The sequence below is a fragment of the Haliotis rubra genome, unplaced genomic scaffold (genome assembly GCF_003918875.1).
Source record: "Haliotis rubra isolate DU_JTF1 unplaced genomic scaffold, ASM391887v1 Scf819, whole genome shotgun sequence".
Lineage (NCBI taxonomy): Eukaryota > Metazoa > Mollusca > Gastropoda > Lepetellida > Haliotidae > Haliotis > Haliotis rubra.
In genome coordinates, this window is record NW_025767545.1 from 256755 (window position 1) to 277705 (window position 20951).

At 38.2% G+C, this 20951-nt stretch overlaps 2 protein-coding genes across 2 annotated transcripts; one reads left to right on the plus strand and one right to left on the minus strand.

The window, feature by feature from the left end:
• Nucleotides 1-8122: 8122 nt before the first annotated feature.
• Nucleotides 8123-14827, minus strand: LOC124261958 (histone chaperone asf1-like). Its single transcript, XM_046696318.1, has 4 exons — nucleotides 14590-14827; nucleotides 13081-13196; nucleotides 11639-11821; nucleotides 8123-9242 (listed from the first exon to the last, which is right to left on the minus strand). The coding sequence occupies exons 1-4, from the start codon at nucleotides 14696-14698 to the stop codon at nucleotides 9027-9029; spliced, it is 624 nt and encodes a 207-aa protein (XP_046552274.1). The 5' UTR covers nucleotides 14699-14827; the 3' UTR covers nucleotides 8123-9026.
• Nucleotides 14828-14924: 97 nt separating this feature from the next.
• On the plus strand, nucleotides 14925-19232 carry LOC124261966 (vimentin-type intermediate filament-associated coiled-coil protein-like). Its single transcript, XM_046696327.1, has 2 exons — nucleotides 14925-14976; nucleotides 16015-19232. Exon 2 carries the CDS (start codon nucleotides 16027-16029, stop codon nucleotides 16648-16650), a length of 624 nt encoding a protein of 207 aa, XP_046552283.1. The 5' UTR covers nucleotides 14925-14976; nucleotides 16015-16026; the 3' UTR covers nucleotides 16651-19232.
• The last annotated feature ends 1719 nt before the right edge of the window (nucleotides 19233-20951 follow it).

A 20951-nucleotide genomic window follows, 5' to 3' on the forward strand; every position in this document is an offset into this window, starting at 1 on the left:
ATACATGCATTTTAGTTAGATTCCACATGAAGTTACTATTATCCACTGGAGCATTATCATTCAACATTACTTTATCAACAAAGCATAAAAAATACTTAATACTATTTTACAACAGCATATTAATTTTTGTCAAGTGTTTCTGAGAATATGAGGAGAGTTACGGTATACCCACTGTCATTGAAGATGGTGGCTGAAAAGTAATTATTGACAGAAACACATTGCTTGTTACATAGGCGGATCCAGAGGGGGTGGTGGGGGGGACCCCCCCCGTCCTGAAAGTATATTTAATGACCATTGAAACTCACGTGAAACTGAAGTGATCCCACCCCACCCCCCTTTTCTCAATATTGTGCAACACACACACACACTGTATCCGCCCCTGCTTGTTAAAATATGCAATGTTCCCTTAGGACTATGATCAGACTATTGTTTAGTCCCTGAATATATATGATTTGGATAGTTCCTTTAAAATTGAAAAGTTGGTTGGTTGATTTGTTGTCTTAAGCTGCACTCAGCAATATTCCAGCTAAATGGCAGCGGACTGTATAAATAATTGAGTCTGGACCAGACAATCCAGTGATCAACACCATGAGCATCAATCTACACAATTGGGATACGATGACATGTTTTAACCAAGTCAGGCAGCCTGACCACCCGATCCCGTTGGTCGCCTCTTACACAAGCATGGGTTACTGAAAATCAATTCTAAACTGAGTGAATGTTGTAGAGAGAGAGTGAGTGAGTTTAGTTTTACGCCGCACTCAGCAATATTCAAGCTATATGGCGGCGGTCTGTAAATAATCGAGTCTGGACCAGACAATCCAGTGATCAACAGCATGAGCATCGATCTGCGCAATTGGGAACCGATGACATGTGTCAACCAAGTCAGCTAAACTGACCACCCGATCCCGTTAGTCGCCTCTTACGACAAGATAGTCGCCTTTTTATGGCAAGCACATGGGTTGCTGAAGACGTAGAGAGAGAGAGAGAGTGTGTGTGTGTGTGTGTGTGTGTTTTTGAGCACATTTTGGTCGGCCATTTTGTTTTGAATCACACATATGTGTGACCTTTGTGTGACCTAATCGACTGTTGAACTTAAGGCCTTAAACCCCACCCTCCTTTGGGAGTCTCCTTCCGACCCAGGTGTGTGTGTGTGACCTTCAGGTTGACCTTAGTGGGCTGTGATTATTATTCAATTATTTTATGAGTGGTATGAGTTTGCCGACTCGAGTGTTCACACGGCAAAATCTTTTTTTTCAACGTAGAATTAATTTCACACTATGCATATGAGGGGAAATTAGTTGCTATTTATTAGGTCAAAAGCTGTGAAAATCTCAGAGCGCCTTCTTTTAAATCAAATGTATCACTTGCCAGTTTAAAATACGCTGTCATTGGTGATTTGGTACACAAGGAACAACTCCGAATGTTTCAATATCTGTGAACAATAAACGATTGTAGCTGTTAGCAAATAAAATTCATGCGCCATGTGGGCCCGTATATGATTATTGCGTGCGTGAATGGGGCGCAGTCTATGCACTACTACTACTAAGAGTAGAATCGCTTGCTCGCTGAGCCGGGCCGTAACTGAAGAGACATGTGATTTAAACATATTTATTTCCAAAGAAAGGAACCGGATTGGTAAACAAGCATAAGCTTATATGAATACCGCTCCGGGATACAATGGAAGGAAGAGTAAACATGTCATAATGAATGTACAATGTGAATGATTATATAAATATTGCAAAAACGAGAAATAACGCCAATCATTGTTAAACAGTATATGTCATATGAAGAAATTATTTTGGATCAAATCGGCCTGTTAAATTTATAAACGAGTGCACTGAAATTAAAAGTTCTTTGTTTACTATCGAGGAACAGCTTTTGGTTTCCAAACGAAATTGATTTTAGGTCAAATCCTTTAGTATAAACCTACAAAATTTGACGTATATCGATCGTTGTAAAGAGTAAATGAGAAGAAATAATGATCAGAGTCTTCATAGTTGTGGCCACAAGAGCAAGATGATGTTGGAGATATAAATCTTTCATATTTGTGCGCATTAGGTCACTACATTCAAGTCGGAGACGAGAATGAATGATTTGACAAAATCTGCTACCGAAATTTAAGTCAAAATGACTGTAGATATTAGAATCATTTAAAGTACATTTTGAATCTCGATAGGCACGGTGATTCTCTATGTTCAGCCGGTAATGAATTCCATAATTTAACAGTAGGACCTCGCATAATTTACAGAAGAGACATGTGACAGCTGTGATTGGGTGAAATATGTGTTATTTTTGTTAAAAGCACCTCCATCTAGTCATTAAAACTGACCACCATTTTAAGCATTTAATGCTGTCATTTGTATCACAATGACTTATGCGAGTACAGATATGTTCAAGTAGGTGACAGTTGGTGCGGACCTGGGAGAGTTGATGTGTTTAGCTTCCTGTGCTCGCAAAGTTAGCCGGTTCAACGTGACCAGAAATTGTTTTATTGTAATTTAAAGGTCAGGCTGTAATCATGTGTACATGGAATGGTTGTTGATAATTTTTAGCGTGGTGGCGAATGTTGTGTCACAAATGGTCAGCTTCCGTTGTTTAAAGGTCAGACTGTAATAATGTGTACATGGAATTCCTGTCGATAAGTTTCAATGTGATGTTGAATGTATGCTGACAAGTGGTCAGCTTCCGTTATGTAGGGAGAGAAGTGTCTGACCGGAATTAAATACAGGAAATAGTAATTAAGCAGTTGAGGACTGATGGTCACTGAATATCTCAAGTAGGGTGTCAAGTGGTTGTACAGTGATGAAATTATTTAGCATTTGTCATATATATTACTGAATAAGAAAACAAACCTACATGTGTTCTCCTGTAAAACTTTCCAATGCTTTTACTCAAAATTTTAAAGTTGAACTTTACTCTCAAACTGCAAACATCAAAAAAGCATCTTATGTCCATGAATGCTATATATGACACTTATTTGACTGACATCATGTGACACATAGGTTACTCACATGCCGTTAGCTGCTCTTATTCCACAGACAGTACAATGAAATACTGGTGTAAGCTTCTTGTGACTGTATTGTGTGGGGTATGAAGAGGTTGGGACCTCCTGGTGTTAAGAATTGTACTGTAGGTTAAATGTATTCAGTGACATAGGGAGGATTATGTATCAGTTGTAAAACAAAGATTTGTACAATGAACAGTTGTCTCATGTCAATCCTCCAGCAATTAATGCATTAAGTGAGTGAGTGAGTTTAGTTTTATCTTGCACTCAGTAATATCCCAGCTATATGGTCTGTAAATAACCGAGTCTGGACCAGACAATCCAGTGATCAACAGCATGAGCATCGATCTACCCAGTTGGGATATGATGATATGTGTCAACCATGCCAGCGAGACTGACCACCCCATCCCGTTAGTCTTACGACAAGCATGGGTTACTGAAGGTTCATTCTAACCCGGACCTTCACGGGTACAATACATTAAGAAACAAGAAAGATATACAGATTTCATTGTTTATTAGCTCCGTTTCAAATGAGTAGGCTTTAGGATAGGAGATCTCCCAAATGTCTACTTTACATGTTGTGCTAATTGTCTAATTGTCCTTCCTCAAAGTCCTGTCCAGAACCTACATCAGATGTCATGTCTTCATCATCATCATCAATTTTAAGTCTTCTGACAGTGTTCACAGCAGAGACGTGGTGACTTCACAGCAGAGAAGTTGTCGTCTTCCTTCCACTTCACACAACACGAGTCCACAGTCATCACAAGATGGCATTGTTGGGAGGTTTTCTTGCCACGTCTGCTCACTCTGAAGGTCTAACTCGGACTGAATTGTCCTAGCTTAGAGGCCTCCTTTTAAACTGAATGCATTTGGGAAAAAGTCGCAAATGGGGAGATGTTTGGGGTTTTAGATCAACCAACAAGTATCCATAAGGTTTCTGGGTAGCCCTTTGAAATGGTCTGTGTTACCTGGATACATTTGCCTCGCCAAAGTCATGATGGGTTGTTGATCAATAGGGTTGTTGAACAGAAGCAGATAATGAGTTTCTTCGTTGTGTGTGATCCTTACTGTCATACAAATTCTGGTTCAAGGCTATCACTGAGAGATTACGAAAGTGACTTCCTTCAGTAAAAAGATCTGTAATGCGTGGATCCTTGCTGGCAGTAGACATTAAGTCATCGAGCACGACAACGTTCACAACACTTGGGTTCAGAAACTCATCCTTTTCGAGATCAGAAGGAATGCCTTGATGAAATTCAACGTAGGGATAAACACAGGCTTGAATGGCATTATACAATGGCTGCCAACGTTTGTAGAGCCATATAGTACATTCAGGATAAGGTTTAATGTTCATCCGTTCTAAAAGCTGCTTCACTATGTAGGTTTTCCCACAGGAGGGTGGCCCTGAGACAATCATGGTAAATGGATGTATCAGTCTAATTTCTTCCAAAAGACGTTAAAATATGGTACTTGTTGGTCCCTGCCTGGCGCTCGGCATTAATGGGTACAAGGACTGGTCGGCTCGGAGTCAGTATAATGTGTCTGATGGGGTATCCATGCTTCACTGCGGCATGGTATCTCAGTGGGCTAGCACTATAAAACCAGCTTAAGTCTGGGCTAGTACAAGCAGCCGCACATACACACACACACGCATGCACGTCGTCATATGAGCAAAATATTCTCAAGCACGACGTTAAATTCAATTTCACCTCACCTCAAACTTGCCAAAAATATTTTATTCAGAAATCCAAAACTACCAAAAGGCACCAGTACACCACCAGATCTATGTATGTGCCAAGTTTGGTGAAGAAACATTGTACGGTTTTAGAGTTCTGCTCCGGAAAAGCGCACTAGCACCAATTTCAGGCTAAGTCAAACTTGTTGCCACGGAAAAGCAAAAATATTTTATTCAGAATTCCAAAACTACCAAAAGGCACCAGTACACCACCAGACCAATCTATGTGCCAAATTTGGTGAAGAATAGTGAATGGTTTTAGACTTCTGCTCCGGAAAAGATCACTACCACTAATTTCATTCTAAGTCGAACTTGTTGCCATGGAAACGCCAAAAATATTTCATTCAGAATTCCCAAAATACCAAAAGGCACCAGTACACCACCAGATCTATCTATGTGCCAAGTTTGGTGAAGAAATATTGAATGGTTTAAGAGTTTTGCTCTGGAAAAGACAAATGTGCACGGACGGTGTCCATGTTAATAACCCGCAAAATGCGTTGAGGGGGATTAAAAAAAAGACGGAGCTTTCCACCAGGCTCTTGTCCTATGAAAAAGCTGTGGATAATGTGAATTTCCTATCGAAAAGTAAATCTTGATGATATCTTGATAAAAAGAGACAAGCAAAACCCATAATGTCACCAAATTTATTTCTGTTGATTTGGTAGACTAGAGAGACAACACACTGATATATACAATATCAAAATATTAAATACTACCTGAAGTTCAGTAGCCTGGCATTACATGACTATGAATACAATTCCATTACGACACTGATCCAGATCTAATCTAAATGGTTTAGCACTTCAGTCAGATTGGGAGCCTGTCTTGGAATTGCCTTGAGAACACATCACCACATGCATCAAAAGTGTTGGCCAAATCAGTAGGAAAGCAAGGGACTAAGGGTGAAAAGTACGCTCTTACCACAGTACGGTATGTATTGTGGTACAAAACCTTCCGTTCGGTCCGTTTCCGTTTCGGTATATGAGATATAAACTTTAAGCAGAAAATGGACAAGAGCTAAACCTTTCAGAACGGCATACCTTTTGACAAAATAATATCATTTCGAGGCATGTCAGAATAAGTTTAAAAATGTTTGGATTGCATTACGGTATAAGGTAGCGAACACAACATACCGTAAACCGTTTCATCCCTTCAAGGGACATTTATTTGGAAATTAAGCAGCTCCTGATAAACATTTCTTAAGGAATGTTGTAATATTGTGGCTCCAAAAATCAATGTCTTTTGTTTGTTGTGGGGCACCACTCAACAATATTCCATCAATGAAGAGTCCAGTGAAAACGTCCGGACCAGACAAACCAGTGATTGATATTATGAACAACGTGACAAGCAAAACAATTGCAAGGTTAGGGAGCCTGATCATCCCTTTCCAGAAGTAACTTTGTAGCTTATGGCTGAAGCATAACCAAAGAATTCAAGAAAGAAAAGCCAAGAATTTCTAATGCTCTAAACTTTTCATTTTTTTTCAACAGAAATAATATCAAGGTAGGAAAATGTTAATTAAAATATAGAAGGCAGAATTCTGACTTTAGATGGACATATCACAGGACTAATATTGTACAACTATCATGTTGCTATGGAGCTATTATAACTCGGAATCCCCAAAGTGAGTGAGTGAGTTTAGTTTTATGCCCCTTTAAGCAATATTCCAGCAATATCATCAGGGGACACCAGAAGAGGGCTTCACTCATAGTACCCATGTGGGGAATTGAACCCAGGTTTTCGGCGTGACGACTCCACACTTTAACCACTAGGCTACCCCACGACCCCGAATCTCCAAAGGATGACTCAGGAGGAAGTGATTCAGAACAAACATCTTTCCCTAGAATCATGGGTTTGTTACTGTCTTGCACTCTTTTGATAAATGTGGTGATAGTGACCATGGTAATGAGGTCTTGTTGTCTTGGACATTTTTGGTGTTGCTGGTGACAAATGATCGATCATTGTGAGTGAACAGTTAAACTTGTTCTCAATGTCTTCCTCTAGCACTAGATTTTGGTTCATAGCACAAAGCATGATCTTCCTCAATTTAAATACAAATATATTAACATGCTGACATGGTTTACATGAATGAATTGGGATCTGATGAAATCTTTACATGCAGAAAGAAAAGAAAAATTATCAAAACAGACAGTGAAACATTAACTAATATTCACAGAGTAGTAAAAAAAATAAATATTCAGTATACATAAAGGTGACGCACAAAGATGAATAGACAAATGTTATATAACCATGGTAACCTAGGTACACATGGCCAATTCATTACAGAACTACAGCAAACTAAACGCCACAATGCATAATATGTCGTCAACAATACCTAAAATGAAAATGCCCACAGCAAAATATATTTACACCAAGCTTGAAAGTAAAATAGAGGTTACTTCAAAATGATTGTGACCATATACCCTGCTGAGGTCTTTGTGAAGTACAAGTCGACACCATCTGGATCCATTAGAACAAACATGGCCATGACCCTGAACTGATGCCACAGTCAATGTTCTAGAGAATATGTATAACCTTCGTTTCTTTGCTTTGGGTATCAGCAATATTCCCGGCTGTATCAAAGCAGTTTATAAATAATCAGCTCCTCGCAGAACAAACCAGTGACTGATATAATGGACATGTCACAAAGTCTGGCTGCTTCATTTCCCTACTAGTCTCTTACAAGCAGAGTTTACTCGAGTGTGTTCTAGACTTACAGGGAAAGTCTGTGAATTTAGTCAATATTTATAAGCTCGCCTGTAGTAAAATTCTTTTGAATCAAGAATGATCAACTGGTATGTCTGCACAACTCAGAACCCTACTGAAAATGATGTCAAGAGCCATGTTTGTATTAATAAACTCCTAAGTATTTGGTACAGACTGACAGCAGACAAGTAAATATTAGAAATCTTTATCCTGTCTTCAACATTTCACATAATAAAAAATATTTGGTGGAAATCTTTATCCTGTCTTCAACATTTCACATAATGAAAATATTTGGAACATCTTCAACTCTGAAATTAATGTTTGGACACATATTGTTGCATCAAATATTTGGTTTGTGAATAAATTATGTTCAGTTGCATCTTTTCCACATTGACATAAAAAATCGGGTTATGATTACAGTATGACACACAGACAACTTTTCTTGTTGCTTGTGTTGGAGGTGGGATAAGAGCAGTAAAAGCTTTCAATCTACGCTGGTTAAATATTCAAGCTATTCTGAATGCTGGCCTCACAATTAACTTGGATGTCAACAATATGTTTCTCTATCAAGGATGAAAAGTCATACAGCATGAGATGAAAACTTAGCCTTGCTATGTGTGCCAAAGCATTTAAGATTTTCCTTCAAATGGACTGAGTGAGCATGGTCTATGATATTTCTCTGTTGTTGCAAACTTTAAGTAAAAGCAGTGTAAGGGAGACAGTTGGGCTTACACGTACCCATGTGAGGAGTCAAACCCAAGACTTCGTGAGCCCATCAAAACATGATTAGAACACTTTAGTAAATCAAAGGAGCTTGACAAATCTCAAAGACATGTTAAACAAACCATTGTTCTTAATTTATTTGCACACAACATCCTTACTGTCATTTTATCTTCATTCCTGACCTCCTGATTTGGCCTGTGTCGCACACCTAAACTTCATCTATCATTACAGCCCCCATTATGAATCAGGTATGAAAACGAACACAACAGTCACTGATATGCCCTTCTCCACTGAATGTAAATATGTACTTCTATCATGTTTCAGTTGCAATAGATACAATTTAGAATTTCTTAACCTGAAGGTCAGCAGTGTTTTCCTTTATTCAATTGAGCATTTTACAATGTGGTCATGGTTACGAGGTCAGGTGTGGACACTGTTTACTCGACTGTAGCACTTAGCACCTCAAGCACATCCACAGCTGGGGTCTGTGAAGTAGGTTTCAGTGATACCTTCCTAATCCAGACAACCTTTTCCAGCGAATCTGGATTATTTAATTTCCAGACTAAATTATCATCGTTATCACGATCCCTTGTTTACATATATGTATGGTAGAAGTTCCAGTATTGCCCAGATAGCCTGGAGTCTGGATAAACAAGGTGTCACTGTAGTTCAGAACCGTCTGTTTGATATCAAGGAGTATGTCTCTCACAATGGTAAGAATATTTCTACAAAGATGTAAATCCTTGAGGTCATAAGCTGCTGCCAACACATTTGTCCAAATGTTAGTGGAAACATTCTTCACACTATTCCAGAAGATGTCACTGTTTGTCTTATTCCCATTGTTGGCCATTGTTATTAACTTGTATCCATGGCAACACCAACACTGTTGCTTTCGTTGGAGAAGTTGACAGGTTTCATTGACTCCCTGTCACGTTCTTGGTTAGCAGCATTTTCAGGGTTACCAACAGGTGGCACATTCTCTGCATTATTAGTGTCAGCTTGAACCTCGTCATCCCAGTCAATTTTGAACTTGGTAACTCTGACATCTTTTGTTACAATTGTTCGTTGAAGCTGTAAAAAGACATTCACAACATATAACTACATACATGATAAGAATCTATCCCTATGTTATCATCATGTTCATATCACTTCAAGAAATACTGACACAACCCTTCCAATCAATTTGGATGAAGTTCATACCATTTCATTGTAAGTGAAGCAACTTTCTGATCTGATAATGGCAAGACTCATTGATCATGCATCATGAATTTACCCTGTAAACTCAACACGTATTAAGATGTATCTCACTTCATTCTGGTCTTGTTAATGGTTTGGTTTGTTGACTTAACTATTTGCCAAAGAGTTACTGGGACAAACAAGATTAAACAAGAAGTCATCAATATCCCTCGCAATGGCAAAATACTCTTCATGAATATGTCTACGAGTTATGATTATGTAAAATCTTTTGGCGTGTATATAGCTAAGTGGAAGGAGAGTACTGAAAGGTTTCAAAGTTCTGCTCCAGAAAGGAGCACTACCACCAAATTCAGTTGAAGCCAAAATTGGTGCCATGGAAACGCAAACAAAAAACCCATTTTATTCAGAAATCCCAAACTAGCAAAATGCACCAGTTCACCACTAGACCTACCTATGTATGAAATTTTGTGATGAAACAGTTCTGCTCCGGAAAAGAGCACTACCACCAATTTCAGTCAAAGTCAAACTTGTTGCCATGGAAACGCCAAAAACACTTTATTCAGAAATCCAAAACTACCAAAAGGCACCAGTTCACCACCAGATCTATCTATGTGCCAAGTTTGGTGAAGAAACTTTCCACGGTTTTAGAGTTCTGCTCCGTAAAAGAGTACTACCACCAATTTCAGTCAAAGTCAAACTTGTTGCCATGGAAACTCAAAAATGGTCAGAAATCCAAAACTACCAAAGGCACCAGTAAACCACCAGATCTATCTATGTGCCAAATTTGGTGAAGACAGATCGGACGGTTTTAGAGTTATGCTCCAGAAAAGACAAATGTGCACAGACAGACGCACGCACGCAGTCCATTTTAATACCCCCTGCTTAACGCGTTGTGGGGGATAATTAAGTAAGGATGCATAGTGACTCACTACATCAGGTAGGTGCTTGATGACTGCTCTGCTTGGGAGAGTGATTTGGGTAGAACACCCTTTTTTAACAGTATTCCAATTACATTTGTATGTCAAGGCAGGTCTGCTTAATGACGGAGGAAAGCCTGAAGTGATACAGGTCTTCCAAGTTTACATTGTTTGTACATATCATACTAACTATAGCATAATATAATATTACTGGTTCTTCTAAAGATTGATATTCCAAGTTCAGGCTTAACTGATTGCTGTGCCATAACCAGTTGAATCTGAAATGCAGATTCCCAGGCCTTATCAAACACAAAACTGAAAGTTGAAAAACTGACAAATTAAACAAGAGTCATCAGAAGATGACAAACCCCCCCAGACCAACATATTTGAGAGAACAATTCATCTGACAGTTACTTAAAGTCCAACTTGAATTTTCTTAGACTAAGTCGTTTCCATGGAAATCATGAAAGTATAAATGCCAAAAATCTGTAAATAACAAAAGGCACCACTTCAAGATCTGTTTGACATGTCTGCCAAACCTTGTAGAAAGATAGTGAAAGGTTTTCAAGTTGTGCTCAGGAAACGAAGCCCACCCCTCCCTTTTGAGACTATGTCTGAACCGATTCCATTGGAAACCAAGAAAATAATATCAAAATATCTGTAAGTTGTTTAAGGCACCACTTTAGGTTCTGTTTGATATATCTACCAGGTTTTGTAGAAAAATATTTAACAGTTTTTGATTTATGCTCCAGAAACAAAATGATTACGGACGGACAGATGGACAAGGCGTTGACTATATCCCCCGGCATGTTCTTAGTAAAAAGAACTAAGGGAAACAGCTTCATTCATATCAGCAGATGAGTATAGTTGTCTCCCTTAGACATTCTTCAAAATATCTACTCAAATGTAAGTCATGATTCAGAGATCAGTAGTAATGGCCTTCTTGGTTAGTAAAACAAATGGTTCATAAAGACTACTGATAGTATTTATTGAAAATCTAGGATCTTGTTCTATGACAAATGAGATGGCATGGTCAAGGGACACAACTCTACCATATCAGTAAATGAGTAAGTGAGTGAGTTTAGTTTTACGCTGCACTCAGCAATATTCCAGCTATATGTCGGCGGGCTGTAAATAGTCGAGTCTGGCCAAGACAATCCAATGGTCAAGAGCATGAGCATCGATCTGTGCAATTGGGAACTGATGACATACATGTGTCAACCAAGCCAGCGAGTCTGATCTCCCGATCCTGTCAGTCGCCTCTTACCACAAGCATGGGTTACTCAAGATCAATTCTAACCCGGATCTTCACGGGTCATTGGGTCTATCAGTAAATGAGCCAGTTTAACAAACCTGTTCATAAATAGGTATTGCTGGTGGATTTTCATTCAACTCTACATCTTCTGAGCGGTAGAAATTGTTGACGTAATACCCCACTCGAATGAACTCTTTACTCCTGTAAGAGCATGTGAGGAGGACGACAGTTACTCCGACTACATCGTTGATGGGAATCTTATTAATGTCAGGTGCAGGTGCCTGGAACAAGACAAGTGATTGGTCAGTTCATTACAACTTCTCAACAATACACAGATATGAAGAAGAGATGAGCTGCAGAAATTCTGAAACTCTTCCTGAACAAGTAATATTACTCAATTAAGTTAGTGGTTGGTTTGTTGTTTAACGCTGCACTCAGCAATATTCCAGCTATATGGCGGCAGTCTGTAAATAATCGAGTCTGGACCAGACACTCCAGTGATCAATAGCATGACCATGAATCTAAGCAATTGGGATGCGATGACATGTGTCAACCAAGTCAGGGCGCCTGACCATCTAAACCCGTCAGTCGCCTTTTACGACAAGCATGGGTTACTGAAGGATAAATCTAACCCGGATCTTAATGGGTCTCAATTAAGTTCATATTCACTTGTCTGGAAACAAAATCTTGTTCTTACAAATACAAAAACAAAACAAAACAACCATTTTTATAAAATAAACTGGTCTCTTACTGCCCAGGATTTTGATTTCAGTGAGGCTTAATCAGATGTTGCTAGGCACTAATAGTAATCAGTTTCATACAGTGTGCAACTGGCCTAATGCTACTCTGATCAACTAATCAGGGAGTCTGAATCTCTGATCTGTATCAAATACACTGCCATCAGTTGGGATGTTCATAGTAACACTGTCATTGATTATTTCATCCAATTTGCCAAAAGGTCTACACAACTGTAACAAATTAAACAGATCTGGGTGTATGTCCAGCTATCTCTCATTGCTTTTCTGCACGTCTGGAGAATCATCAATGATCAGTTATGAGAGGTTTTTAACTGTTTAGGCACAACATCTACATGGAGATTGAAACTGTTGTGTAACTTCAATTGGTTTGGTTGATTATGATCAATGACCCTCATTGTCAAAGTGCAATGACAAGGTGAAATGCATGTAGTCCTCTTCAGAGGCTGATATGCAGCAATTCTACAGCAAATAAGAGTAAAAAATCCCAAGTGGGAAAAAATGGATTTCCAACTGATGTTCATGTACATATAGCTATACCTGATGGGGTAGCTGTGTCGTAGTGACTTGTGTTTGTACGGACAACTTGACACACCTCAATTTGCCTACCAAGGTCATATAGCTTGGATTTTTAGAAAAAACACTGGTTTACCTGTCCTATTTCACAACAAACCACCAATGCCTCCTTTCTGCAAGGAGTGGAAGTTCTGTGGAACACTACTTCCTCATGACCTCAACATGCTCAATCACACTAGGGAGCTGCTGGCAATGATCAGATTAGTTACCTCAAATACAAACTTGTGGCATCCCGCAGGAACAGGTCCAACGAGGACAGTTTCCAGAATCTGGTCATGTTCCACACTTTCAGCAGATCCCACGTAGATGATCTTCCATTCTAAGTCTATCACAAATAAACCACCATTCACTTGAGAAAACATACACTATATATTTCGCACCATACCAAAAGCTTGGATTGAAACAAAGGAAAAGGGAGATGAGGATAAATAGTTGTAGATTGTTTCAAGGTATAAGCGATAGACAGAAGGGGGATATATAACACACACGTATCTGCAAGCATCTATGAAAGCATTATGATGAACTACTTAAATAATTACTTTCAAAACTGGATATGAAAATGGACTATTGAGATTGATGGTTGCACAGTCCGCTTACAGATAGACATTGGCAAATTGGCATTTTACCCATGGTTTTCAATTCAATTTAAAATTTCATCTTGGTATCAGTATTTTCAATACAGGAATTTCCACAGAGTGAGTGAGTGAGTTTAGTTTTACGCCGGACTCAGCAATATCCCAGCTATATGGCGGCAGTCTGTAATAATCAAGTCTGGACCAGACAATCCAGTGATTAACAGCACGAGCATCGATCTGCACTATTGGGAACCGATGACATGTGTCAACCAAGTCATCGAAACTGACCACCCGATCCCGTTAGTCGCCTCTTACGACAAGCATAGTCACCTTTTATGGCAAGCACATGGGTTGCTGAAGACCTATTCTACCCCGGATCTTCATGGGTCATTTCCACAGAGAAGACACTGCCACACAATTTATACATTCAAGTGACTTCAATGAGCAAGTTGGGCTGAAGGCCACTTTGGACAATATTTCAGCTATATAACACTTAACACATCTCAGGAACATAACATTGCACAGTTCATTGTGTTGGCTTAATGACTGGACATCCACTGACCTTTGAAGGGATAGCAGAGTAAATAAGACTCCATATACCGATATATGGTCTCTGCATGATACTCAACGATACTCCAGGATTAGGGCCACCACCAGTACATCCTTTAATTAACTGGATCAGACAATGTATTGACTATTTGTGTGAACAACGAGCCACACCTTTGGGATAAATAGACAACTAAGCAACCAATCTTAACCATCAAATAAGATTGGTCACTTTCTACAACCACTGACCAGGTTAGATTGCATGGGACCTTCTTAGATTTCCCAAGGGGTCTACAAATTGCCATCTAGCAGATCTCATCGAGATAAAGAAAGAATGAGTAATATACATTTATAGAACAAACTGCAATCTCAGCATAGATCTGAATAGATTGTACCGTTGTTTTCCAAGAAAACTTATTTGTTGAAAACGACGGTACAATCCAGTAACTGAACTGTGCATTTTCATTTTCCAAAACAGCTTCAGACATTGACATGTTTCATAAATATAATGCAATTGTTTCACGGTCTTGGAAACGAATGGTCAAAAGCAATCAATCTGATGTATTTATACAGAATTTGTTCCTTTTGTACTCTTACCTGTCGCTAGATCTTCTGTGCACTCAAAAGTTATTTCGAATTGGAACGGGTTCAGGAAAGATGATGGATTGTCCAAGACAGTTACGTTACTTATATGTACTTTAGCCATTATTAGTCAAACGTTTAAAGTTTCATTTGTAATATGTTTACAACAAAGTTGGAAAGACTTGTGCCGAAATGTTTGTAAAGTGTTCGTGAAAAGAGCGCCAAGCGGAGACATCAATTTATTCCTATTTTGTTAACTACATCCTGATTGGCGGAATGTTGCCATCGTTGTGTGCAACAAGCATGTTGATTGGTCACCCATCGCGCATCTGTCTGTCCATCACACAGCACTTCCGCTTCCGCCGTGTACATGTTGACAAAACCGACAGTTTCTGTCAAAACGTAGGTCATCTGAACATATATCAAGTTTTCATTCTGTTTCACTCCTTATCTTAGGTGAAATAAGACACTCTTGTAAGAATAAAAGCTAGACGTTTGAAACTAAACCATTTAAGCACTTGTAATGACAGGTGTGATTTCGACAGCTAGGCTAAATCAAATACTGAATAGACGAAACCTGTGAACATCTGCTACCAGCTTAATTGTGTAATTATTACTAAATTCAGAGATGATGTTGTGCACGTCTGATCCTGTTGTGCCCTGTTGTACTGTTGCTACTACGAATGTGAATCTCGAGGTTATTACCAAAGTTAAATAAATGCTTGTTTTTCTGACTAGTCGGATATCTAAGGGACTATCTGCCTCGAAGTTGCCAGTTAGATCTGCCTCATGGTGAAAGTGGTCACCAGTCCTTGAATTCTACTGTTTTGAGTTAAACAGACTTACATTAACTTCTAACCTTCATAATATCAGTATTAAATTCTAGATATGTTCCATAGTTGTCTTGATCTTGGCATTAAAACATGTGCTGCTATGAATAAATTGTCACTTTATCAATTCTCACATTCTTTATGTTTGTTAACCAAAGCTAATTGGTCAAGTAACCTTACAAATATCCAAATGTCATGTATGCAAAATTTGAAAAAATGTATGTACATGTTAGAAAATTAATAACAAAATTACAACATGTCTGTTAATGAACAAAGATGTATCCTGATACATAATATTAAGTGTAATGTAAAATAATTTTGGATTGAAAAAGATTATATTATGTCTTCAAAGAGCCTTTGGGGCGGTAGGGTAGCCTAGTGGTTAAAGTCTTGGCTCGTCACGCTGAAGATCCGGGTTCGAATCCCTACATGGGTACAATGTGTGAAGCCCATTTCTGGTGTTCCCCGCCGTGATGTTGCTGGAATATTGCTAAAAGCAGTGTAAAACCAAACTCAGTCAGTCAGTCAAAGAGCCTTTTACCTTTCGGTGGTAAATAGACATTGCCTTTTCTTTACTTAAGTATGTTAAGCCTGCATGTGGTCGTTTCAGGAGGAAGCAACAATGTCTACCATGATACCAAGAACCAGTATTGATGAGGCCAATCGACACCTACTGGCTCTACACAGACGTGTAAATGAGCTGGAAAATACTGTCAAGGAGCAAAATGATGCACTCCATGCGAAGGATGAATTATTGAAGACAAAAGTTTCTGAGATAGAGGCAGCAAAAAACAGTGAACTGGGTAAATTATCAGAGAAACTTGTTTCAACAGAAAAGACTGTGGAAATCATTCAAGAGCAACTGCGTCAGAAACACCAACAAGTTGCAATACTGCAACGTAGTTGTAGGCTTATGCAAAATTTAGTGTCTTTCAAGAATAATGTGAGAGAGCTATTGAGCTGCATAGATGATGCTGAGAAAGACATGGCCAGTCAAAGAGACTTCCTTAGTTTGTATACTGACTCTTCCACAGCTATCACCATGAATGCCAACTCAAGTCCTAAGTCATCAGGATTACACATAAACTCTACACTTGTGAATAGTTATGCAAATCATGACAACGTTCAAGATGATCAGAGTATGGATGGGGTGGATTCAGAGGATGATGTTTGGAAGGTTCGTCAGGGAAGAAAACCCAGAGGGGAAAGAAAAGCTAAACCCAAGGGGAAAGAATTTTACCTATGACGCTAGGAGTGGAGTTGACCGAACCACTGCTGAACACCACTGACAAATATTTCAGGAAATCTTTGGTGATGAACATGATGAATGACATTAATGAGATACTGGGATATGTTTATATGAGTGATTCATCTTGTACTTTCATGGTATAAAAGGTAAACTTGCTGTCAATATTTTGCCAGTGTAAACATGATAGACCTGTTTTGTATTTTTTGACTCGGTGTCAAAAAGGAATCTGTTCTCTGTTCATGTTTCATAAGTATATGAGATAGGAAGCCATGAAAGTAGATATTAATAATACATTTTGCACATTGCTGTTATTAATAATTTGGTTCTGCACAAGTTGTTCAGTTGCCATGCTGTAGACCAGTGTTACTTGTGCTGATAAGATTTAACTCAATAATCCGTATGTTGTTTTGATATTGAAGCTTGAGGTTCATCAAAACATACACAGCAGTTTGTTGTGTACAACTAGGGTAAGCTATGTTTGTTGAGAACAAGTTCAATTTCAAGCTTTAAGTGGTTGGCTGCTCTTGTTCTCTTGCTATTGTCATTAAGTCCAAACCAATCAAAATGTTTTTCAGACTACATTTTTCAGTGTACACAATCAAAATTGAGCTAATGCCACATTTTAAGAGTATTTGTATGGTGTAGGTAGGAGTTAGATTATAGCATGTGTATCAAAAGTCAGTTTGCAAAGTTCCAGGAGTAAAAAATATATCAATTAAGCCTCAGTAGTCAGGGTGGATGTAATTTCCTAAAACATTTGACATGAAGTCATTTTGATTATTTGAATATGCAAACAAAACAATTTTCAAAATAAGCATAGTTTTAGTCAAACAGCACGTTTGCATTCTTTTGTTTTCTTTATTCTATTTGTGGGGTTAACACAAACAAATTAATAAATAGTATTTAACTTTGTATTTGTTGATGTATCCTCTTGTTTTATGTTTTTGATATTTTAAGTTTGTGTACATTATGTGTGTTTGTTTGTTATTTAATGTTACCATGTTCACAAGTTTTTCATGTGTACATGATGATGTTTACTAGTCATGGAAATACATTGTCAATTTGTTACTACAACTTAATAACAGATTGATTTGTTTCCTCATTTATGTTCACTGAAACAATCTGTATTGTGTTTGTTTTGTTTATTACGTTGATGTGTTGAAACAGTTATTCCCATGGACTCACAACTTGAGATTAATGTAGTGTATGTAATGTTACCATGACCGTTGAGACATTTGTACATCTACACTCAGTCACTGTAAACATTAAGTCTTCTCATCTGATTTTGCTCATTTTGAAAGTCATATTTTGCCAGACAGAGATGATGGGACCAGTTTTTTGTTAATTTATTTATTTATTTTATTTCTCTATTATATGGAGGATTTATTCATTTTGTTGATGATGTTTTTCACACTTGTTACAGGGCTAAGAAATCCATAATCAGAGGAGAAATTGAATCTCTACATAATGAGCGTTGTGATGTTTATTGTTGTAATTTTTGTTAATGAATGTTTACATAAAGTTAAATGCACTTTACAGCAGCTTGTTCAGTTCAGTGTTTGACTGTTCAAGGTACATCACATCATATTGTAGCGGTAATATAATTGGTTTGCTGTTGTCAGGAATACTGCATCTATTGCTGGTTTGCCTGCAACATATTTGTCTGTAAAACATAATAGTACTTTAGCTCTTAAGGTTTTGCCAAAGTAGTATTTTATACATTGTTCATAATGCTCCCTTTTTGTATTGTTTTTATGATTGCTTTGGGGTTTTTTCCATTTCAAATCCATTTCATTTGAAATATAATGTATAATGCACTGTATTTTCTTACATTTAGACCGGGTATGGTAGGTAATGATGGAGTGTATTCAACATAGAGATTATATTTCATTACACAAGTAATAATGAAACATATTCACCATACAAATCTTCTTTTATTGGGAAGGTAGTAATGAACTGTATTCGACATAGAGATCATATTTAATTGGACAAGTAATGATGAACTGTATTTGACATAGAGATCATATTTAATTGGACACGTAATAATGAACTGTATTTGACATAGAGATCATATTTCATTAGACAGGTTAAATAGCGAACCATGTTCAACATAAAGGTCATGTTTCATTGGAAAGGTTATAATAGGCTGTGTTCAGCACGGAGATAATGTTTCTTTAGAAATATTGTTTTATATTTGATAGTTAACAAGTAACTGTAGTATTCATTGAGTTCATGTTTCTAGTTACATTTTATCATAAAAAACACATTTTATGGAATAACGAGGAATGCACTTATTTCCAAAGAGAGTTTCCTGGAGAGTTTGGTATGTTTGAGGTATGATATATTCAGCGTGAAACTCTTGTGCCTCTGAACAAGTCCACGGCATGTTGTAATCATTCTATATTTCATGTGCCTTTTGTACCCAGCCATGTGACAGGGGAAGCTGATGTGCACTTTACACCACCCACACGACACCATGGAACACTTGGTGTGAGGTACCTGTGAAGATCCGGGTCAGAATTGATCTTCAGTAATTTATGCTTGTTGTAAAAGGCAACTAATGGGATCAGGTAGTCAAACTCGCTGACTTGGTTGACACATGTCATCGTATCCCAATTGCATAGATTGATGCATTGTCTGGTCCAGACTCAATTATTTACAGTCCACCGCCATATAGCTGGAATATTGGTGAGTGCAGCGTTAAACAACAAACCAACAAACCAACCAACCACTTGGTGTGAGTGTGGATGTTATTGCTGTCCAGCATTAGTGGAGATGAACACAAATGTCAGTATCCATTTCTAGAACTTGGAGGTGGAACATAGCCAGAGATACATCAAGAAATTACATCCTTAGAAGAAGTGTTGTATCCAACTTGGGTAGTCAACATAGAGTTCCACAATACCTGATAAATAAACAGCAATATGCCTGGTACTCCTTGGTCTTCTACCCCACTGTGTCTAGGGCAACCCCAGGATTCAATGATTTTTGTCACTTGAGAAGCTTAGTTTGTGAAGCGTAGTGGAATAGATTCTTAAGTTGGGCCGTGGGAAGGGGCATCTAAGTTTTGCCTTCATGTTAGATCAGTGCTCAAGATAAAAAACTAAGAAATTCCAGACTGCCATCAGGACTAACAGATTTCTGAAGCCACTGATGGTTATTCTCGTTTTTAAGCCCTTGTTTTAAAAAACCCATGATAATGTGACATCTGATCCTGGTTTGTCCCATTGGCCAGTCCCAGAAAATCAGGACCGTGTAACGTTTGCATACTTCCATCTTCTGAAGATATTAAGGGGCGGTGGGGTAGCCTAGTGGTTAAAACGTTTGCTCGTCACGCCGAAGACCCGGGTTCAAATCCCCACATGGGTACAATGTGTGAAGCCTATTTCTGGTGTCCCCTGCCGTGATATAGCTGGAATATTGTTAAAAGCGGCGTAAAACTGAACTCACTCACTCACTGAAGATATTATCATGTATCTGCCAGACAGTTTTATTCATAATGTATGTGTTTGATATTCATATATTGTCTATCATATAGACATGATATAAAGGTATGAAGGTGGTTGAATAGAAACGTTCCATTAAGGTTCTCTTAATCAGCTTGGAATGGTTATGATTAAGTTGTGGTTTGATAAATTATAGATTAATGCACAATGCCATTTAGAAAGTGGTCAAATGCAACATGTTATATTTGGGATTACACTTCCTCAGCAAAGTACAGATTCTAGTACTTTTGGGGTTGACTTCCATCCTGGTGAATGTTGCAGTGGCTGAGTGGGCTAGATCTCTGACTTTGTGTGCTGGCGTTTAGGTGCCTGACTCTGAGAGTGTGGTTTTGAATCCTGGATGAGACTGAAATACAACATATGTTGAATATATAGATAATCACATTCCCATGTCTATTCACGCAGGTATGATGGGTGATAAATCCTGGGGAATGTTAGCTACTATCACCCAAGTGTAGGATACTTGCTCAGGCGAGTGTGTTATGGTTCATTTCTTGTGTATACTACTCCATTTCATGTGCAATATTTTCCGTTTAATCAAATCAAGTGACATTTTGTACTTGTTGAGTCTTTTGACCCATGATGAATGTGTATGTCGGGTAGTTTGGTCGCTTTTTAATGTGGTAAATACTCACACTTGAATGCAGGTCATTATTATAGGAAAATACACAATCAACCTTTTCATGACCATTGTGCTAGCATATTGTTAACATAGTGGTGAATATCTACAGTAATGCATCTGTTTAGATATGACTGATGTGTTTAGAATGCAAAGTCAATATTCAGGGATTT

Bases quoted from the DNA above. Each gene is read 5' to 3' on its own strand.
- LOC124261966 (XM_046696327.1), top strand. From the start codon at position 16,027: ATGTCTACCATGATACCAAGAACCAGTATTGATGAGGCCAATCGACAC.
- LOC124261958 (XM_046696318.1), bottom strand. From the start codon at position 14,698: ATGGCTAAAGTACATATAAGTAACGTAACTGTCTTGGACAATCCATCA. The intron at 13,197-14,589 runs GTAAGAGTACAA...TATTTGTGATAG, and splicing joins CACAGAAGATCTAGCGACAG to ACTTAGAATGGAAGATCATC. The intron at 11,822-13,080 runs GTAACTAATCTG...GTCTTGTTCCAG, and splicing joins GCCACAAGTTTGTATTTGAG to GCACCTGCACCTGACATTAA.